Source organism: Necator americanus, chromosome X, assembly GCF_031761385.1.
Source record: "Necator americanus strain Aroian chromosome X, whole genome shotgun sequence".
Lineage (NCBI taxonomy): Eukaryota > Metazoa > Nematoda > Chromadorea > Rhabditida > Ancylostomatidae > Necator > Necator americanus.
This window is the reverse complement of record NC_087376.1, coordinates 2,340,610-2,356,191: the sequence shown is the minus strand read 5'-3', so window position 1 is coordinate 2,356,191 and position 15,582 is coordinate 2,340,610. Positions and strand designations below refer to the sequence as shown.

Sequence of the window (15,582 nt, the reverse complement as noted above, 5' to 3'; positions counted from 1 at the left end):
TCTTTCATTTTCCGTCAATTCTAAGGTGTTCACATTTTTTCCGTAAATATTTCTAACATCCTATGAGATGTACGATCATTAATAGTCTTCATGGCGTAATTAAGGTAGAAAAATTTTTCCCTGACGATTTTGGAGATTACTGGCAAATTATTTAAGCAGAAGACAAGTGAGCTTCGTCAGATCCATATAAATTTGTGTTTTTTTTTTTATTATTGCTTTTTTAGTACATATTAGGATGTATTAAATATCGTCGTACTGGTAATCGGATCTTATTTTTATGCAATTTGACTAGTCATGAATTGTTCATTGATTTTTGGAGGCAGCTTCAACTCCGGAGAAGTGGAATGGCCATGAAGTGTCAGTAAATACAGAGGGGAGTTTTCCATATTTTAGTTATGTTGCTTGGAAAAAATTTAAAGTAATACTGTTGAGGTTGTTATTGCTTGTTAAAGTTATATTGTCTGTCAAAATTGTATGGTGACAGTACACTATTTGAAAATTCTATTAGTTTAATTCAACACAAGCATGATCAGAACTTCTGTCGTATACTGTCTATCTCAATAAAACATTTTTTTTCGAGCTGTACCGTGATTTGTCTTCCAATGTTTCTTTTTTGCTCTCTTATTTTTGAATGACGCAAACCACAGTTACTCAAAAGATGAGGATTTTCCTAAATCTTTCTGATGGTAATCCTTCCCAATGCTGGACACTTATAGATTTTATAGCCAATAAGTTTCCATAGAAACTGTTGCTTGCTTCAACAGTTCTATTTTCCTCCCCAAATTTCAATTGTATCCGAATATGAGAAGCTTATTCAAGTGGTCAAAACATTAACACTGACTCCAAACTGTTGCATCTGTCCAATTCCAGAACCCCCGTACTGAGACCAATGCCGTAGGCTGAATCAGTGCCGTCTGTGACCTGTTGCTCTATCCTACTATTTCCTCTGGAATTTTAAATGTTGCAAATTCGCGAGAGTGGTATTTTTCTGGTCGATAAATGGTCTGCTAAACGTTAAGCTGACATTTTTTTCTATAGCTATTTAGGCTGAGATTGATTTCAGTTTGTTACTGGAGGGGAACTAGTAACTGAAAAGTACTCAGCTGTGGTAGCCCTGGATTAGAAGGCAGCCAGCAGGATTAGAACAGGACCAGAGAGCATGCATTGAGTTTAGAAAGATGCATTCGATGAAAGTAGTCCTTTAATATCGGCCCAGGATGTTTTTGTGGACCGTATAGGTGGAAAGACCAGCCAAAAGACTTTGGCTTCGTTCAGACTTCTAGTCTGGAAGCACACGTGAAAGCGAAAATCTGACGAAATGATGAGTGTCTTCCGACATACATACATTCTTAGTGTCGTATAGTTAACGAAGCCAGTTCCTGTGACAAAAAATCCTACTTATCGCTAGTTTGAATCAAGAAGTGATAATTATTCGAAAGGAAATCAAAAGTAGATAATTGTGCGCGCCCTCACCTCGTTGAGAGGTCCAACTGCACATTTAAATAGGAGATTTTCAATTTAAACCTGGGATAGTCAACGTGTTTTTCCAGACGTCTTTTTGAAGCTGAAACTATGTATGTAGTTGCAGTAAGCTGTTTGCGTTTGCAAAACAATTTCTCTCTAAGAATAAACAATAAGTGCGAAATATTAAGTGTGCATCGTAAATAAGGATGCAGTTGAAGTGCTCTGCTAGGGGAGTTCGCAAATTCCAGAAAGACTCTATCTATTTTTTTTCAACCAAACACGCTGATTATCCAAAACTCGAGAAGTTTTCTTTAAAGAGGAAGGATTTTTCACGAGCACTTCCTGCGATACAATGATGGTCTGTTGAGGAATATGTGCAGTCCCAATATGTGTAACTGTCCTTGCGAGCGTGATTACGATAAAACATACTTGCCAGAACATTTTGGTCGTCGAATTCCCAAATTCACAATAAGCTGCGTAATGGATACTGTCGCGGATTCCACGCGACTCCTTTTCACACCATCTAAAGGACGCGTGCCGCAGACGCGACAAGGTCCCGCAGCTCTCCTCGGTTTCGCGCGCTTTTCGCTCCGCCCGCTTTCGCCACTATGAAGGAGCCGTTTCGTGTTTCGAAATAATTCATTCTATCAAGTCACCTGGCAAGCGGTAACCGGAACAAGCTCAAGGAGCGGACGCGATCGATACGAATAACAGCGCAACTTTCGATCAATACCATCCGCCAAAGGGAAGAGGAGGAGCTGCAGCGAGAAAGAGTTAACAGGCGTCTCTGAGGCTGTCCGGCGGTGTGGAGCGTAGGACTCCGCGTCCAGGACTTCGCTCACACATCCGGGGATTTGTACTTGCCGTGAGTGAGTGAGTGGCTGGTTAGGCCCCGCCCTCTTCACGTTGTATTGTTGTATATTTGTGTAGTTTGGGATGAATGCTGAGTAAGTTCTCCGTGTGCATACAGTATAAGGTTGAGTACACGGGGGCACAGTGGAGTGGCTAGGCAAGCTACTTGTGTGTGTAGTACACGAAGGGGTTTTGCCACAAGGCTCAAAGAGCCCGGCCACAGTGCCCGAAGGGCGGCGGCCAAAGGTACCTCGCAAGTGACCGAACACAGTGTACGTGCTGACATGAGACCAAAGTAGGGGAAAGTACAGTGAGGCAAAGCGGTAGCCTTAGGGCCTCCAAGCATGTGTCCCGGGGGGTAGGACGTGAACCATCGATGTCGACGCAAGCCTCGGCTGGCTACCGCAACCTCGTGCGGATATACTCTAGCCCCGACTATCCGCACACATCGCACTTCCTTGGGTTGTTAGGGTCCTAGTGCCAGTCCTCACGGGACCCACACATCAATGAGCCTCTGGGACTGGGCCTAGGAACCTAGCACCCGAGAACACGACAGATACAGTTCACAAGAATGCAGGGATCTGTTCGGTTTTTAGTTCCCTCTTGAAGGTTGTCTCATCTTAATATATAATTCATTTTTCGTTTTTAGCTCAGAATGCACATCCCTCATTATACTTTAGCGAGGGTGTTGTCGAATTTTTTTTCGAAACTTTTTCGAATCTTTAGACTTTTATTTTCTTAATCATTCGACCGGGTTTGTGAGGCGACAAGGGGAAAAGACTTTAGATGAACATCAGTGATATTAATTTGCATTTACTGATGAAAGCAGTGGTAGAAAGTCCAGATAAAACTACGATATCACGAGCATCTGGCAAGTGTCTTTTCATGACCTATTTTGCAATCTTGGATCAATAAAGAATTGGCTGAGGAGCCTCTTTTATTCAGTTTTTATTGCATGAGATGGTTTTGAGGATTTTCAGAAATCAGCAAATAAGACGTAAGTCGCTGTCTACGTCCTTAGTCCTCATTTTCATGGGTGTCGTTGGGTTTTCTAGATTCAGTTTCGCCGTCGTCTTCTTCGTGCTCACAGTTGTCGTCAACGACGTCGGGGCAGACATCTAGATTCGTTTCTTATAAATTAAACTCTTATAGTATTTACCTATTAGAGAACATCATAGCTGTTCTTCCCAACAATGGGCATCTCTGCCATTCTTCTGTGGTCACTTTCTTGTAGCAAAAAATTTATTAAATATTGTGACAAAGTAGTCTAATTTCTCGCAATTGCACCTCTTCCAATAAAAAAAATCGTAGATTTCCTCACCTGAATTTTCGCAGATCCAATCAAGATGTTTTCGCACGTCAGTGTAGTAGCTTACTCTCACTAAATGAATAGTTTTCGAATAGTTCCTTTATTTCGTGAACAAGAAAGAATGATAAAGAATTTTTTTGGCTAAGTTAATAAAGGTTCGTTAAATTGATTATTTCATTCAAAAGCAAATTTTTTTACTGTCCACAGATGGAACTATAATTTTTATTGAACTGAAAGAAAGGGTTCTAAAATATTGTTTTTAAACTGAAAAATGATGCTACTGTGTGCACCATTTTTTGAAACCATAGGATTACGATGCATACACATCAGAGAACAAATATGAAGGAGAACACCTAGTTAGCCAGAGAAATTTCTGACACAGACAAGTTCGGAGGAATATCTAGTCTTGAAACCGAAAATATTTCGGCTAGCCACTACAATCATTCCCTGAACTTTTCATTTGCGTTCTATGACACAGTGGGAAAATTTGCTCAGAAACACCCTGATAACAGAACTTCTTCTATGCTGAAACGAGTTGTTAGCGAAACCCGCCGATTGTGTCCTAACTGTAATTACAAAAAGTTTTTAAAAACAACCGTTTTTTAAACAAGAAAATACATTCATCTTGTTGAGTTCTAGGAAGCACCCTGGGACACCACCGTAACTTCCTGCATTCTCGAAATAAAAGGTGATATTACCATTATCATAATTCAGTGACGCTCCAAATGACGCTAAAGAACGAACCTTTCCTTTTTATTAAACATAAGAAGGGTGGTTCAGAAAAAGGTCCATGAGAAGTGATTCCAACAATTGTTAACACACCACTGTTGTTCTTAAACAGTGGACCGCCATCGTCATCCTAAAAAATTGCAAGAACACATTTTTCTCCTCTAGATATAGCTTTGATTGTGTAGACAAAAACACGTATAGTGAAATCAACGGTTTGTTGTTTTCTTGTTAAGTGTTACGAAAAAAAATCACAACAGGAGTATGAAAATTGTGTGTACCTCAACAGTTCAAAAATTGAGGATGGTGGACTGACTCTATCGTTGCAACTCGTAGTAACCTCAGCATAATATAATAAATTGGTGCTATTTTTACCTTCTTGTGGCATGGTTCGCAAAATAAAAAAAGGAGAGGACAGAACAAGCGAAATTGGTGGAGTGTCAGCAAAATCCACTAAGCAACATTTGGTGGCCGGTTTCCGTAAGCTCCTAACTTGTTGGTCCAGGGTGTTTTCGTTTGTTGAACAAGAAATTAACCGACTTACAAAGTAGGTGTCCCGTCTCGGATCAATGGTGATAATTTCACCATTCCTCTGCCTGTATTTGTTGAACTTCACTACTCGTAATGCTGGCGCGTACGGTTTTTTGGCCATTGCTAGAATAAAGTCATCCAAGATTTGATCAAAAATATGTAGAATTATACCTGTAATTGGCAATTGGTGGCTCTTTTTCAAAGGTTATAGGAGAAGGTAAAATAGGAAAATCCTATCGTTTTTCTTTATGTTTTTTTTTTAAATCTTAATAGTAGTTTCTTAATCAGGTCTTCGCCATTTCGCCATATGAGGTTACCTTGGTTTGAATAATAAAAATGTAGAATTATCAGTTGTAACTGCTTATGTAATTAGTAGTAGTTTTCATTAAAGTTATTAGAAGACAATAAAGCACGAGAATCGTATCGATCGGATATAGAAAGTGGAGTCGGACGATAGCTGGAGATTTTACGTTACGTTACCAGATTGTTTACAAATATGCCACCTTTGATTTAGTCGAACTCCAGCAAAAAAAATACAGTTAAAAACTTGACATCATTGTTCTATGAGGTACTGAGCGATTCTCAGTAATCCTCACGACTAATTTTTGAAATTGTCCTTCCCGTGCTCCTGTGAAATTAGAAAGGGGTTAAAAAAACCATCTGTAATTGGAATGATGGGATATATTTTGCTAGAAAATAATAGTACGTATAACGGGATGATACTTACGGTTAGCTCCATACCCTACAACAGCTAACTCATCGGAAAGTAATTCCTTCTCCTCAGGCATACAGATGGGTGCTCCGTCTTCCTCTGAGACATCTTTCTCGAGTTCAATTAGTGCTATATCATTTGCAAAATTGCAAAGGTTATATTCTGGATGAGGAACTATCTGAATAGATTAAAGTCAGCTGGCAGGATTTCTTTACCGGAAACTCAAAAGTAGTCTTATAGAAATGTAGTCTTTACTATACCGAAATACCCCTGTACATAGTTCTATTTGGTGTGCAAGATTCTGGTTCAGGGCATCCGGATCCCGGATAAATTCTCAACACCGCTGGTTCCAAGACGCACTTATCAACTCTAAAAAAGATCAACTAATGGAAACAAGCTAAAGGTTGATGAGAACGAAAGACAAACACCGTAGTTTTGAAGGAATTAAGAAACCTGTGTGCATTCCAATGTCCTCGTCGACACATCTGTATCTGTTGCATATGATTCTTCGATTTTACGACGCAGTGGGCTGCTGTCAGCACATAGCGTTTTGATATTAGCACACCAGAACAACTCTCTTAAGAAAAAATAAATATTTGTGAAATCTTGTTTGGGAAAAGAATTCCTGATCATTTTTTTTGGTGATAAGCAATGTTTATTGGATGCCATAACCTAAAGCAATCACTGTCGATGTGAACGGCAAACAAAACAACCTCGTCAATAGAAAAAATTGCTTGTAAAATCTAAACTCATAAAAAGCTAGTCATCATCTCTTGGCGAGCAATGAGTACTTGATGTCATAACTTACCACTGACGTGAACAGAAAAAGGATATTCGTTTGGATATACCAATCTTCCTCCCATTGAGATGAATGCCGGTCCTTTTTCTGAACATAACACTTTATTAGTCAGAAATTTTTCTTAAAAATACTGTCATGGCAGTGATCTATCTTTCGTGCATGTTTATATTAAAATGTATCTTCCAGACAGAAGATTAGGATTATGAAGGAGCATAATCTTTAAAACTCGATCAATCGAAGCAATATGCTATTGTTGAATATTAAAATTTTCAAAAAAAAAAATTGATTTATAACATACCTTTGGTTGCTGCAGGCAAATAGTGGAATCCACACTGCTTCTGGCGGTGATTGTTTTCATTACGTGTGAAAAAGGGTTTTTCGATATAATGGCCGTAAGCGAAGGAAAATCCTATCAACCACAAGATGATCATCTAAACAGTTATCTGAATTAGCCATCAACCACACGTTTATCTGAACAAAGTCCATGTCATAAACTTAATTGTTTGTATTTTTTTGTTTCACCATCCTATAAATTTATTCTGGATGTGTACTGCAAAAGCAGAAATGGACCCAATAATTATTGGAAAATAAGCGCTTGTGCATTTTTTGTATGATGAAGAACGCTCCGTTCCGACAGGATCTTCTTTAATGCACTTTCAATGACTACAGTTGGCGTCGAGTGCGTGGAAGTGGTTGAAGGCGATGTGTATTTCATTGAAAAGAGAGGTAAGGAAGTGCATGTCATGCCGAAAAGAGGGCGATGCAGCTGCGCTGCGGTTATCCGGTTGAACACCTTCTGCACCGACAATACTTCTGGTACAAAATCTTGTAAATTTTTGTTTTTGCCTCTTTCTACTGGATTCGTAGTTAACGTTGGGGCAGAACAAATATGTATGGAATTTTCGAGAAATTTATCATTCGTGGCCGAATAGTTGTGAAACAGTACTCGCGGTTGCAAAAAAAAATTGCGGGTCAGGATCGAATTTAAAATGTGGGGGATGAAAGTTGAGTTAGAAAAAAGCTGACACTTGAAAAAAAAAGTTTTATGTATCTGGAAGAGGAAAAGCTGAGTTGAACTGATCAGTTGATACAAACAGGTCGTTTGGAAGACAGTGTTTAGTGGGCTCCATGGGACTTTATATAGGACTTCTTGGCATGACGTTATTCATATAACTGTAGATGTTTTAGTGGTTTTGCATTCTAAAAAGCGCTTTATTAAAATGAATCACGCTTATATTGAAAATTTTGAATGCGACTGACATCATTATGTTGATATGCAGTCTAGAACCACTCAAAGGTTTTTGTAGCAATAGTTCATAGCTGACTTCGATTCACTTCTTTGTGATATTTTTCCATTCCAGGTGCTCACATCGACGGCAAAGGAATTGAGGTATTGAATTAATTTACCCTGGTAGTTCTATCAAAAGTCAAGCAGCGTGATTAAAGAAACATTTGAAACGTCGGTTACTCCAGAAGATTTCTGTTTCGCGAGAGGATACAGATGAATAAAAAATGTTGAGCCCGTTCTTCCTCTTTAATATCATGTCGAGGGCGTTTAAAAGTAGAGAGTCTCAGCAAAGTTATGTCAGCTAAGTGCGAGAATTAGTTTATTCCGGGAATCCCGGGAAGAATTGCTTCCGGGAAAGAATTGCTTACAGATAGTTTAAAGGCATCACCCCACGAATCTGAGGTGGTGCAGATTTCAGGTGGAGTATTCGTATACGGGATGGGAGACTACGGAGAGGGAGGTGATTCCGTCCATTTCTTGCTAATTGCCGTAAAAAACGGCCCGGAAGAGGCGGCGCCGCACAAGACTGGCGCGCTCCAATCGAACCTCTTGTACAAAATGGTGCACCAAAACGAATGAAGCCGTATCTTCCGGGCCGTTTTTTACGGTAATTAGGAAGAAATGGACGGAATCACCCTCCTCTCCGTAGTCTCCCATCCTTTGTACGAATACTCCACCTGAAATCTGCACCACCTCAGATTCGTAGGGTGATGCCTTTAAGCAGAGGACAAATGAATTTTACCGCTTCGTGTAGATTACCGCTTTTTTAAGTCAGTTCTCTGCTATTGTCTATTAGAGGGTGTTAAAAAACAAATGGCTTGAAGTACATTCATTCTCTGAAACACATCTTTATTCTTATAAAAATAGTGGATTGCGGAATTGTGATCAATTAGGTCCTTTATTCCTACTAAGTCTGAGGACCCGTGCTGCGGACGCGACAAGGTCCCACAGCTCTCCTCCGCTTCGCGTGCTTTCGGCTCAGCCCACTTTTGCCTCTAAAGGAACCGTTCCACGCATCAGGATTCATTCCATCAACATGTCACCTGGCAAGCGGTAACCGGAACGGACTCAAGCAGCGGGTGCGATCGATTACGAACAACCGCGCACTTTTTGAGAAATACCGTCCGCCAAAAGGAGGAGGAGCGGACACGAGCTAGAGGTAACCGGGGTCCCTGAGGCCACACGGTTCCACGTCCAAACTTTGCTCATACGTCCGAGGAATTGTGCTTGCCGGGCCTGTAGTGAGTGGCTGGTGAGGCCCCGTACTCCTCACATTGTATTGTTATGTATATATGTGGTTTGCGATGAAGTCTGTTTAAGTACTCAGTACTGGGTATTGTTTCCAGTCGAATACACATGAGCCGCAAAAGAGTGGTGAGGCAATCAGTATGTATGTGACAAATATGTATGTATATTGCTGAGGGGCTTGAAAAGCCCGTCATGAGGCCAGAGTAAAGGTAAAGAACAGAGAAGTATGGCCGTAGCCTCAGGACTTCCAAGTGAATGTCCTCGCGAGGCGTGAGCCATCGACGCCGATGCAAGCAGCTTCGGTGGCTACCCCCTCAGCTCTACCTCCGATGATCCGCACACATTGCCACCCGGGGATGTTAGAGGTCTAGTGTCAGTTCTTCACGGAACCCTCACATGAACCTCCGGAACTGGACTTGGGAGACTGGCATCCCGGATAGGCAGCAACATGCGCTGATTTCGTCATCAGTTTAATAAATTGCAATTGCAGTAGTGTAGAACTGGTAGTCTAACCTCATCTTCGTCCAACTTGAGTAGTCCTGAATTGTTCACTGATTTTTGGAGACAGCTTCGACTCTGATGAAGTAGTATGGACAAAAAGTTCAAGTAAACATTATGTAGACATTTTACAATTGAGTGTGTTTGGACTGCAACTTAAACCAGTCGATAGTAAAATTTCAGCAGCAGTCGATAGTAAAATTTCCAGTAGGTAGTCCAACGATCATCTAGATTTTTGTCTTATACTGTCTACCTCAATAGAGCAGTTCTTTTTGGCGTTAGTCTTTTTTAAATTTTTTTTTTGCAAATATAGCACTAAATTTCCCCAGAACATCTACGTTTAAGGATCTGTTTCCTAAAAATTATATACATGTTCTTGAGATCGTTGCAAAATTCAGTGTTATTTCCCTCTATTTTATCATTTGCAGTAGACTTAGAACTATCTGAGGATTTCTTTTCGTTCCTTTCGGGGATCTTTTCGTTTCATATTCTTGCTTCTCTTCTCGCGGTTGTTGTACTTCAGCAAGTAAGTTCTTTTTTTGAACTTGCAATTGTATGTGTATGTTGTGATTGTGACAAATTTATTCAGGTGATAAAACATCAAAACTGAGCACAAATTGTTGCGGCAGGCTGTTTTCCGTATCTCTGAATTGAGCTACATGACTCAGGCTGAAGGAGAGCCTTCTCCTACCGAGTGCCGGCAGGTGCTGAACTTTTTGGGGTTTTGTACGTTCCCTTTTTTGAGGGTGCTATCATTTTCTCATTAATCGGTCACTGGTCTGAAGAACGTTATGCTGATATTTTTCTATAGCTATCTGAGCTGAAACTGGTTTCAATCTGTTACTGAAAGGAATCTAGCAACCGAAAAGGATTCAGGACTGGTAGCCCTGCATCATAAAGCAGTCAGCGGGGTCAGAATGGGATCAGAGAGCGTGCGTTGAGTTTAGAGAGATGTACCAGATGAGAGTAGTCCTTTGATATCGGGTCCAGGATATTTGGGTAGACGGTGTGGGCGGAAATTTTAGCCAAGAGACTTCGGGTTTGTTCAGATGTCTAGGCTGGAAGCACACGTGAAAGCGAAATTGGATTTCTTTCTTCAAAAATGCGAACATCTGGTCACTTTTCGCTTCACTTCTGAAGACCGTCCCATTTTAGCAAGCAATAATAATAATTAATTTTTCATTTTTAGAGCAGAACGCTTCCTCTTTAACTCTTTTCCTATTTTGTTGTTATTTGTTCGGAACACCGACAGATTTCTTCAAAAGATATGGATAAACTAATAAAAGATAAGAACAAGAGTTTTCAGAAATTTGAGAAAAATACAATTGTAATTTTGCAATAGGCTATTCTTCTGTTATTATAGTAAAACGAGTGGGTTGTCGAAAGTTTTCCAAAACATTTTTAAATAAGCCCATTTATTTTCTTTTTAATCGTTGGACCGACACTGTATGAGGCAGTGTGAGGGATTTATCCTTGTTTTTCGACCCAATCCTGTTTATTTCGAAAAGGAAAAAAGACTTTAGGGAAACATCAGTAATGTTCAGCAGGGTTTTTGGCATTGCTTGAAAGTTCACATAGAACTATCACGAACATCTGGAAGTGTTTATCCGTGACTTAGTTTGCAATTCTTGTGATCCAATAAATAGTATGTCATGGGAAAGTTATTCACTTAATTTTATTGTAAGAGATGGCTTTGAGGATTTTTAGGAGATATCGGTGTCGTGCTGTTCTCCGAAATTAGTCCCGTCGTCTCTACTGAATTTAGTTTTCCACTTGCCGATGCCGTAGCAAACACCTAAATTTATTCCTTATAAATTAAACTCATATTAAATTGATTTTCTTGAGCTGTAGCCAAGATTGGTATTGATCGTCTTTATTAAACAACGACTAACGTTTTTTTTTTCTTCCAGGCTCTGACGAAGACGATAACGTCGAAACGTTAATTGTTGTTTAATAAAGACGATCAATACCAATCTTGGCTACAGCTCAAGAAATTTCAATTTAAAACTACGTTTCAACATGCCGAAATTCAAAGACAGTCCAACATGGGCAATAAACTCTTATTGTATTTACCTATTAAAGAACATCATAGCTGTTTTTTCCAACAATGGGCATCTTTTCCAGGCATTTTTTCTGTCGTTTTTTCGTGTGACAAAAAATTTTATTGAAATTTATAGCAAATTACTCTAATTCCTTGCTATCGCACCTTTTTCGAATAAGAAGTTTCAGATTTCCTCACCTGAATATTCGCAGATCCAATAAAGATGTTTTCGCACGTCAGTGTAGTAGCCTTTTCTCACTAAAATAATGGATATCGATTACGTGGTTCCTTTATATCGTGAGCAAGAAAGGAGGATGTAGAATTTTTGCAGTTTAGTTTATTATAAGTCAGATGAACTCCAACAATCCGCCCTATCCAAACTTTTGCGATATTTGCGTGTACCGTTTGCTGCATAGCATGATACTATAATTTTCATTGAACGGAAAGACCGGGTTTTATAAAACTGCTGCTTAAATTAGAGAGTGATGCTATGGTTGGAACTATTCTCTGAAACCTTGGATACGATCCGTACATATAGAGAATAAATATGAAAGTGACTACTTCGTCAATGAAACACCCGGACAAGTTTAGAGGAATATGTTGTGACCGAAAGTATTTCGAATAACCAGTACACTCATTCCTCGGACTTTTCACTTGTATTAAGTGACACGGGATGAAAAGTTGCTTGGTTTAACTCCAAATAACAGGACTCTTTCCACGCTGAATCGGGTTACTTTCAAAAACGCATTCGATTGGATTTTGATTGTAATGGAAGGAATCTTTCGAAACTTTCTCATATTTTCATTCGTCTATCTTTGTAAAAGAAGACTCTCGCTATTACTACAATTTTTTTTTTGCATTTTGCTCCATTTCATAGTCCATGTAGTTCAATCTAGGTGCAGAAATATACTCCATCTTAGCCATGTTTACTCTGATGGATTGTGTTGTGTTGTTTTCGGTGAATGACGTGATATGAACACATCAATCACACTTCCAAAGCAAGTAATGTCTAAGAACGAACCTCTGTTATATTTAGAACATTCTGGTGTTATGGCAAAAGCGATTCCAACAAGTGTTAAGCCGTCTTTATTTTTTTTAAAGAGTGGACCGCCACTGTCACCCTGAAAAATGACAAAACAAAAACATTATTTTCCTGCTCGTTAAAGAACTTCCACATATGAGTACGCCCGTTAAACTTATTTGAGACTTTTCAAAATGAAAAAAGAGACGTATACACAACAAAAGATGACATCAGAACATAATCGAAGATCCAGTAAAGTGTTAGGATTTTCAGTAGAAACCAGTTAGTAACACCTGTTAGAAGTTTCTCGAATCTTTCTTAACTTCTTGACAGTAGTGTTTTTGCTCGGTTAACGTGAAATGAACCGACTTACAGGACAAATACTCCTTGCTCGATCGATGGTAATAATTTTACCGTTGTCTTCTATGTAATTCTCAAAATCCACTACCCTTAATGCTGGCTTCTCCGGATCTTTGGCATATGCTAAAATTAGATTATACAGGTATGAATAAGAAGTATGTGGAATAATAGCTGCTCTTAGAATTGCTTATACTACCTCGGTGCCCGAAAAATTCAAAAAAAAAAACAGTAAAGGACGTGAATCTTATCAACTGCATAATAAATTGTATCGAACGATTGCTGGAGATTTTGTGTTCGCAGATTGTTTACAGATAAATACATCATTCTCAATACAATCGAATAAAGGGGTGCTAGAAAATATAATCAAAAACCCGACATCCTAATTCTGCGTGGAAGTGAAAAATTTCAAGCAAACGTTACTGAAGATTTTTTTTTGTTTTAAAGGGACCATTGCATCGTATATTTGGAAATTGAAAGGGGATCCGTAGAATCCGTGGAATAATAATTCTCACTGGTGATTTTTTCATTGATCCTCGGCGTGTATGGGTGAAATTAAGTGGCTCCATACGAACTATGCAATTGGAAAAAAGAAATACTTCTCTTGCTGAAAAATACTGAGATTTATTGTAACGTTTTACTCACGATTATCTCCATATCCAATAGCAGATAAAAGACCGGAAAGCATTTCGTTCTCGTCTGGTACACAAATTGGAACTGCGTCCTTCTCCGAGACATCTTCCTCGAGTTCAATTAGTGCTATATCGTTCTCGCCATTGCAGATATTATATTCTGGATGAGGATTCACCTGAATAGATTGGAGTCAGCAACCATGATTTTTCTACCAGAAATTCAGAACAAGTCTCATAGGAATATAGTTTTCACTATACCAAACGAATATTGTGCTTAGTTCTGTACGGTGTGCAAGATTCTGGATTAGGGCATCTGGATCCGGGATAAATACTCAACTCCGCTGGTTTCAAAACATACTTATCGACTCTGGAAAAGACCCGCTAGTGGAAACAAATTAAAGGTGGATGAGAACGAAGGACAAACATTGTAATTTTGAGGAAATGAAGAAACCTGCGTGCATTCCAAGGTCCTAGTCCACACATCCGTATCTCTTGTGCTTCATTCTTCGCTCCTACTAGACAGTGGGCCGCTGTCAGGACATAGCGTTTTGATATTAGTACACCAGTACAACTCTCTGAACAGTAAATGAATATTTGCGAAAGCTTGCTCAAGAAAAGAATTCCTGATCATTTTTTTTCGACAAACAATGAAACAATTATTGGTTGCCATAACCTACGAAGATCAGTATCGATGTGAACCGCAAACGGATATTCATTTGGTTCCACCAGTCTTCCTCCCATTGAAATGAACGCTGGCCCTTTTTCTGAATGTAACGCTTTCAGAGTCACCAATATTCCTCTAAGATGTCGTCATGGTAGTGATTTATTGTTTACTTTGTTTAGGTTCTTTCATCTATGTATAACAAACAGCCATACTCTTATACTCGTAGTATCAGATTTGTCTTTCGGCCATGATAACGTGGAAATGATATTTTGTGCAAAAGATTATGTTTTTCGAAGGAGCATTATCCTTAGTCGAGTCGATTTATTGCTCACCGTTGGTCACCGTAGGCAAAAAGTGGAATCCACACTGCTTCTGGCCGGGACTGTTTTCATTACGCATGAAAAAGGATTTCTCGATATGGTGTGCATAAGCCAATGAGAATCCTATCCACCACAGGATGATCATCTGAACTGTTACCGAAATATACCACCGACAACACATTTATCTCGTCTAAATAAAGTCTGCTCATTGATGTGTTTGTTTTGATTATTTGTTTCAGTACACTATGAATATTTGTGTTCATTCTGTATATATATATATATATATATCTGAATCAACGGAACCAAAAACTACTTTCAGATAAGCGCTTGTGAATTTTTTGTATAATGAGGTACACCCGTTTTTAACGACTGTTTTTAGAGAAAAATGAAACTGAGATGATCGCACTGGCTTCGCACATTTTCCTCCTGGAAAGTCTAGAATTTTTCTTTTCCACACGGATGCATGAACACGATTATGGTCGGCGTCGAATGCGTGTAAGCGGTGGAAAGCGATGCGCCTTCGATAGAAAAGAGAAGAGAAGGAATAGATGTTAGGCAGAGAGAGAGAGCGTTGCAGCCGCGTCGCGCTCATTCGTTTGAACATCTTCTGCACCAACACTGCGCTGTAGGGCAAATTGTCGCAAATTTTGATTTTTGCTGCTGTCACTGTACGCTTAGTTAGCGATTGCGCATAATCAAAATGTATGGAATTTTCAGGAAATTTAACATTTGTGGCCGAATAGTTGTGAAACAAAACTCGCTGCCACAAAAAAAAGGAAACTGGTCAGGATCGGATCTAAAATGTGGGGAATGAAAGTTGGGAAAATTTAGAAAAAGATGACACTTAAAAAAAATTAGTTTCATGTATTTGGAAAGGAAAAAAGCTGAGTTGAGCTGATCAGCTGATACAAAGAAATGCTTTGGAAGACAATGTTTAGTGGGTTGGTTGGGCCTTTTTATAGGACTTTTTGACGCAAAGTTCTTCTCATAACTACAGATGTTTTAGTGGTTTTACATTTTAAGAAGCGCTTTATTAAAATGAGCCATGCTCAATATGAAAGTTTTAAATGGCACTGACTTCATGATATTGAAATAGAGTCCAAAACCACTCAAAGGTTAC

General features: G+C 39.2%; 2 protein-coding genes across 2 annotated transcripts; both read right to left on the bottom strand.

The window, feature by feature from the left end:
- Window positions 1-3,333: 3,333 nt before the first annotated feature.
- On the bottom strand, window positions 3,334-6,824 carry RB195_021282 (uncharacterized protein; the record flags this gene model as incomplete). The annotated part of the gene is made up of 9 exons (XM_064207934.1): window positions 3,334-3,434; window positions 3,638-3,697; window positions 4,370-4,484; window positions 4,896-5,005; window positions 5,610-5,772; window positions 5,855-5,963; window positions 6,048-6,171; window positions 6,403-6,480; window positions 6,692-6,824. 9 exons carry the CDS (start codon window positions 6,822-6,824, stop codon window positions 3,334-3,336), a joined length of 993 nt encoding a protein of 330 aa, XP_064063815.1.
- Window positions 6,825-11,130: 4,306 nt separating this feature from the next.
- Window positions 11,131-14,607, bottom strand: RB195_021281 (uncharacterized protein; the record flags this gene model as incomplete). The annotated part of the gene is made up of 9 exons (XM_064207933.1): window positions 11,131-11,222; window positions 11,667-11,726; window positions 12,490-12,589; window positions 12,863-12,972; window positions 13,492-13,654; window positions 13,737-13,845; window positions 13,930-14,053; window positions 14,156-14,242; window positions 14,475-14,607. The coding sequence occupies 9 exons, from the start codon at window positions 14,605-14,607 to the stop codon at window positions 11,131-11,133; spliced, it is 978 nt and encodes a 325-aa protein (XP_064063814.1).
- Window positions 14,608-15,582: the final 975 nt, after the last annotated feature.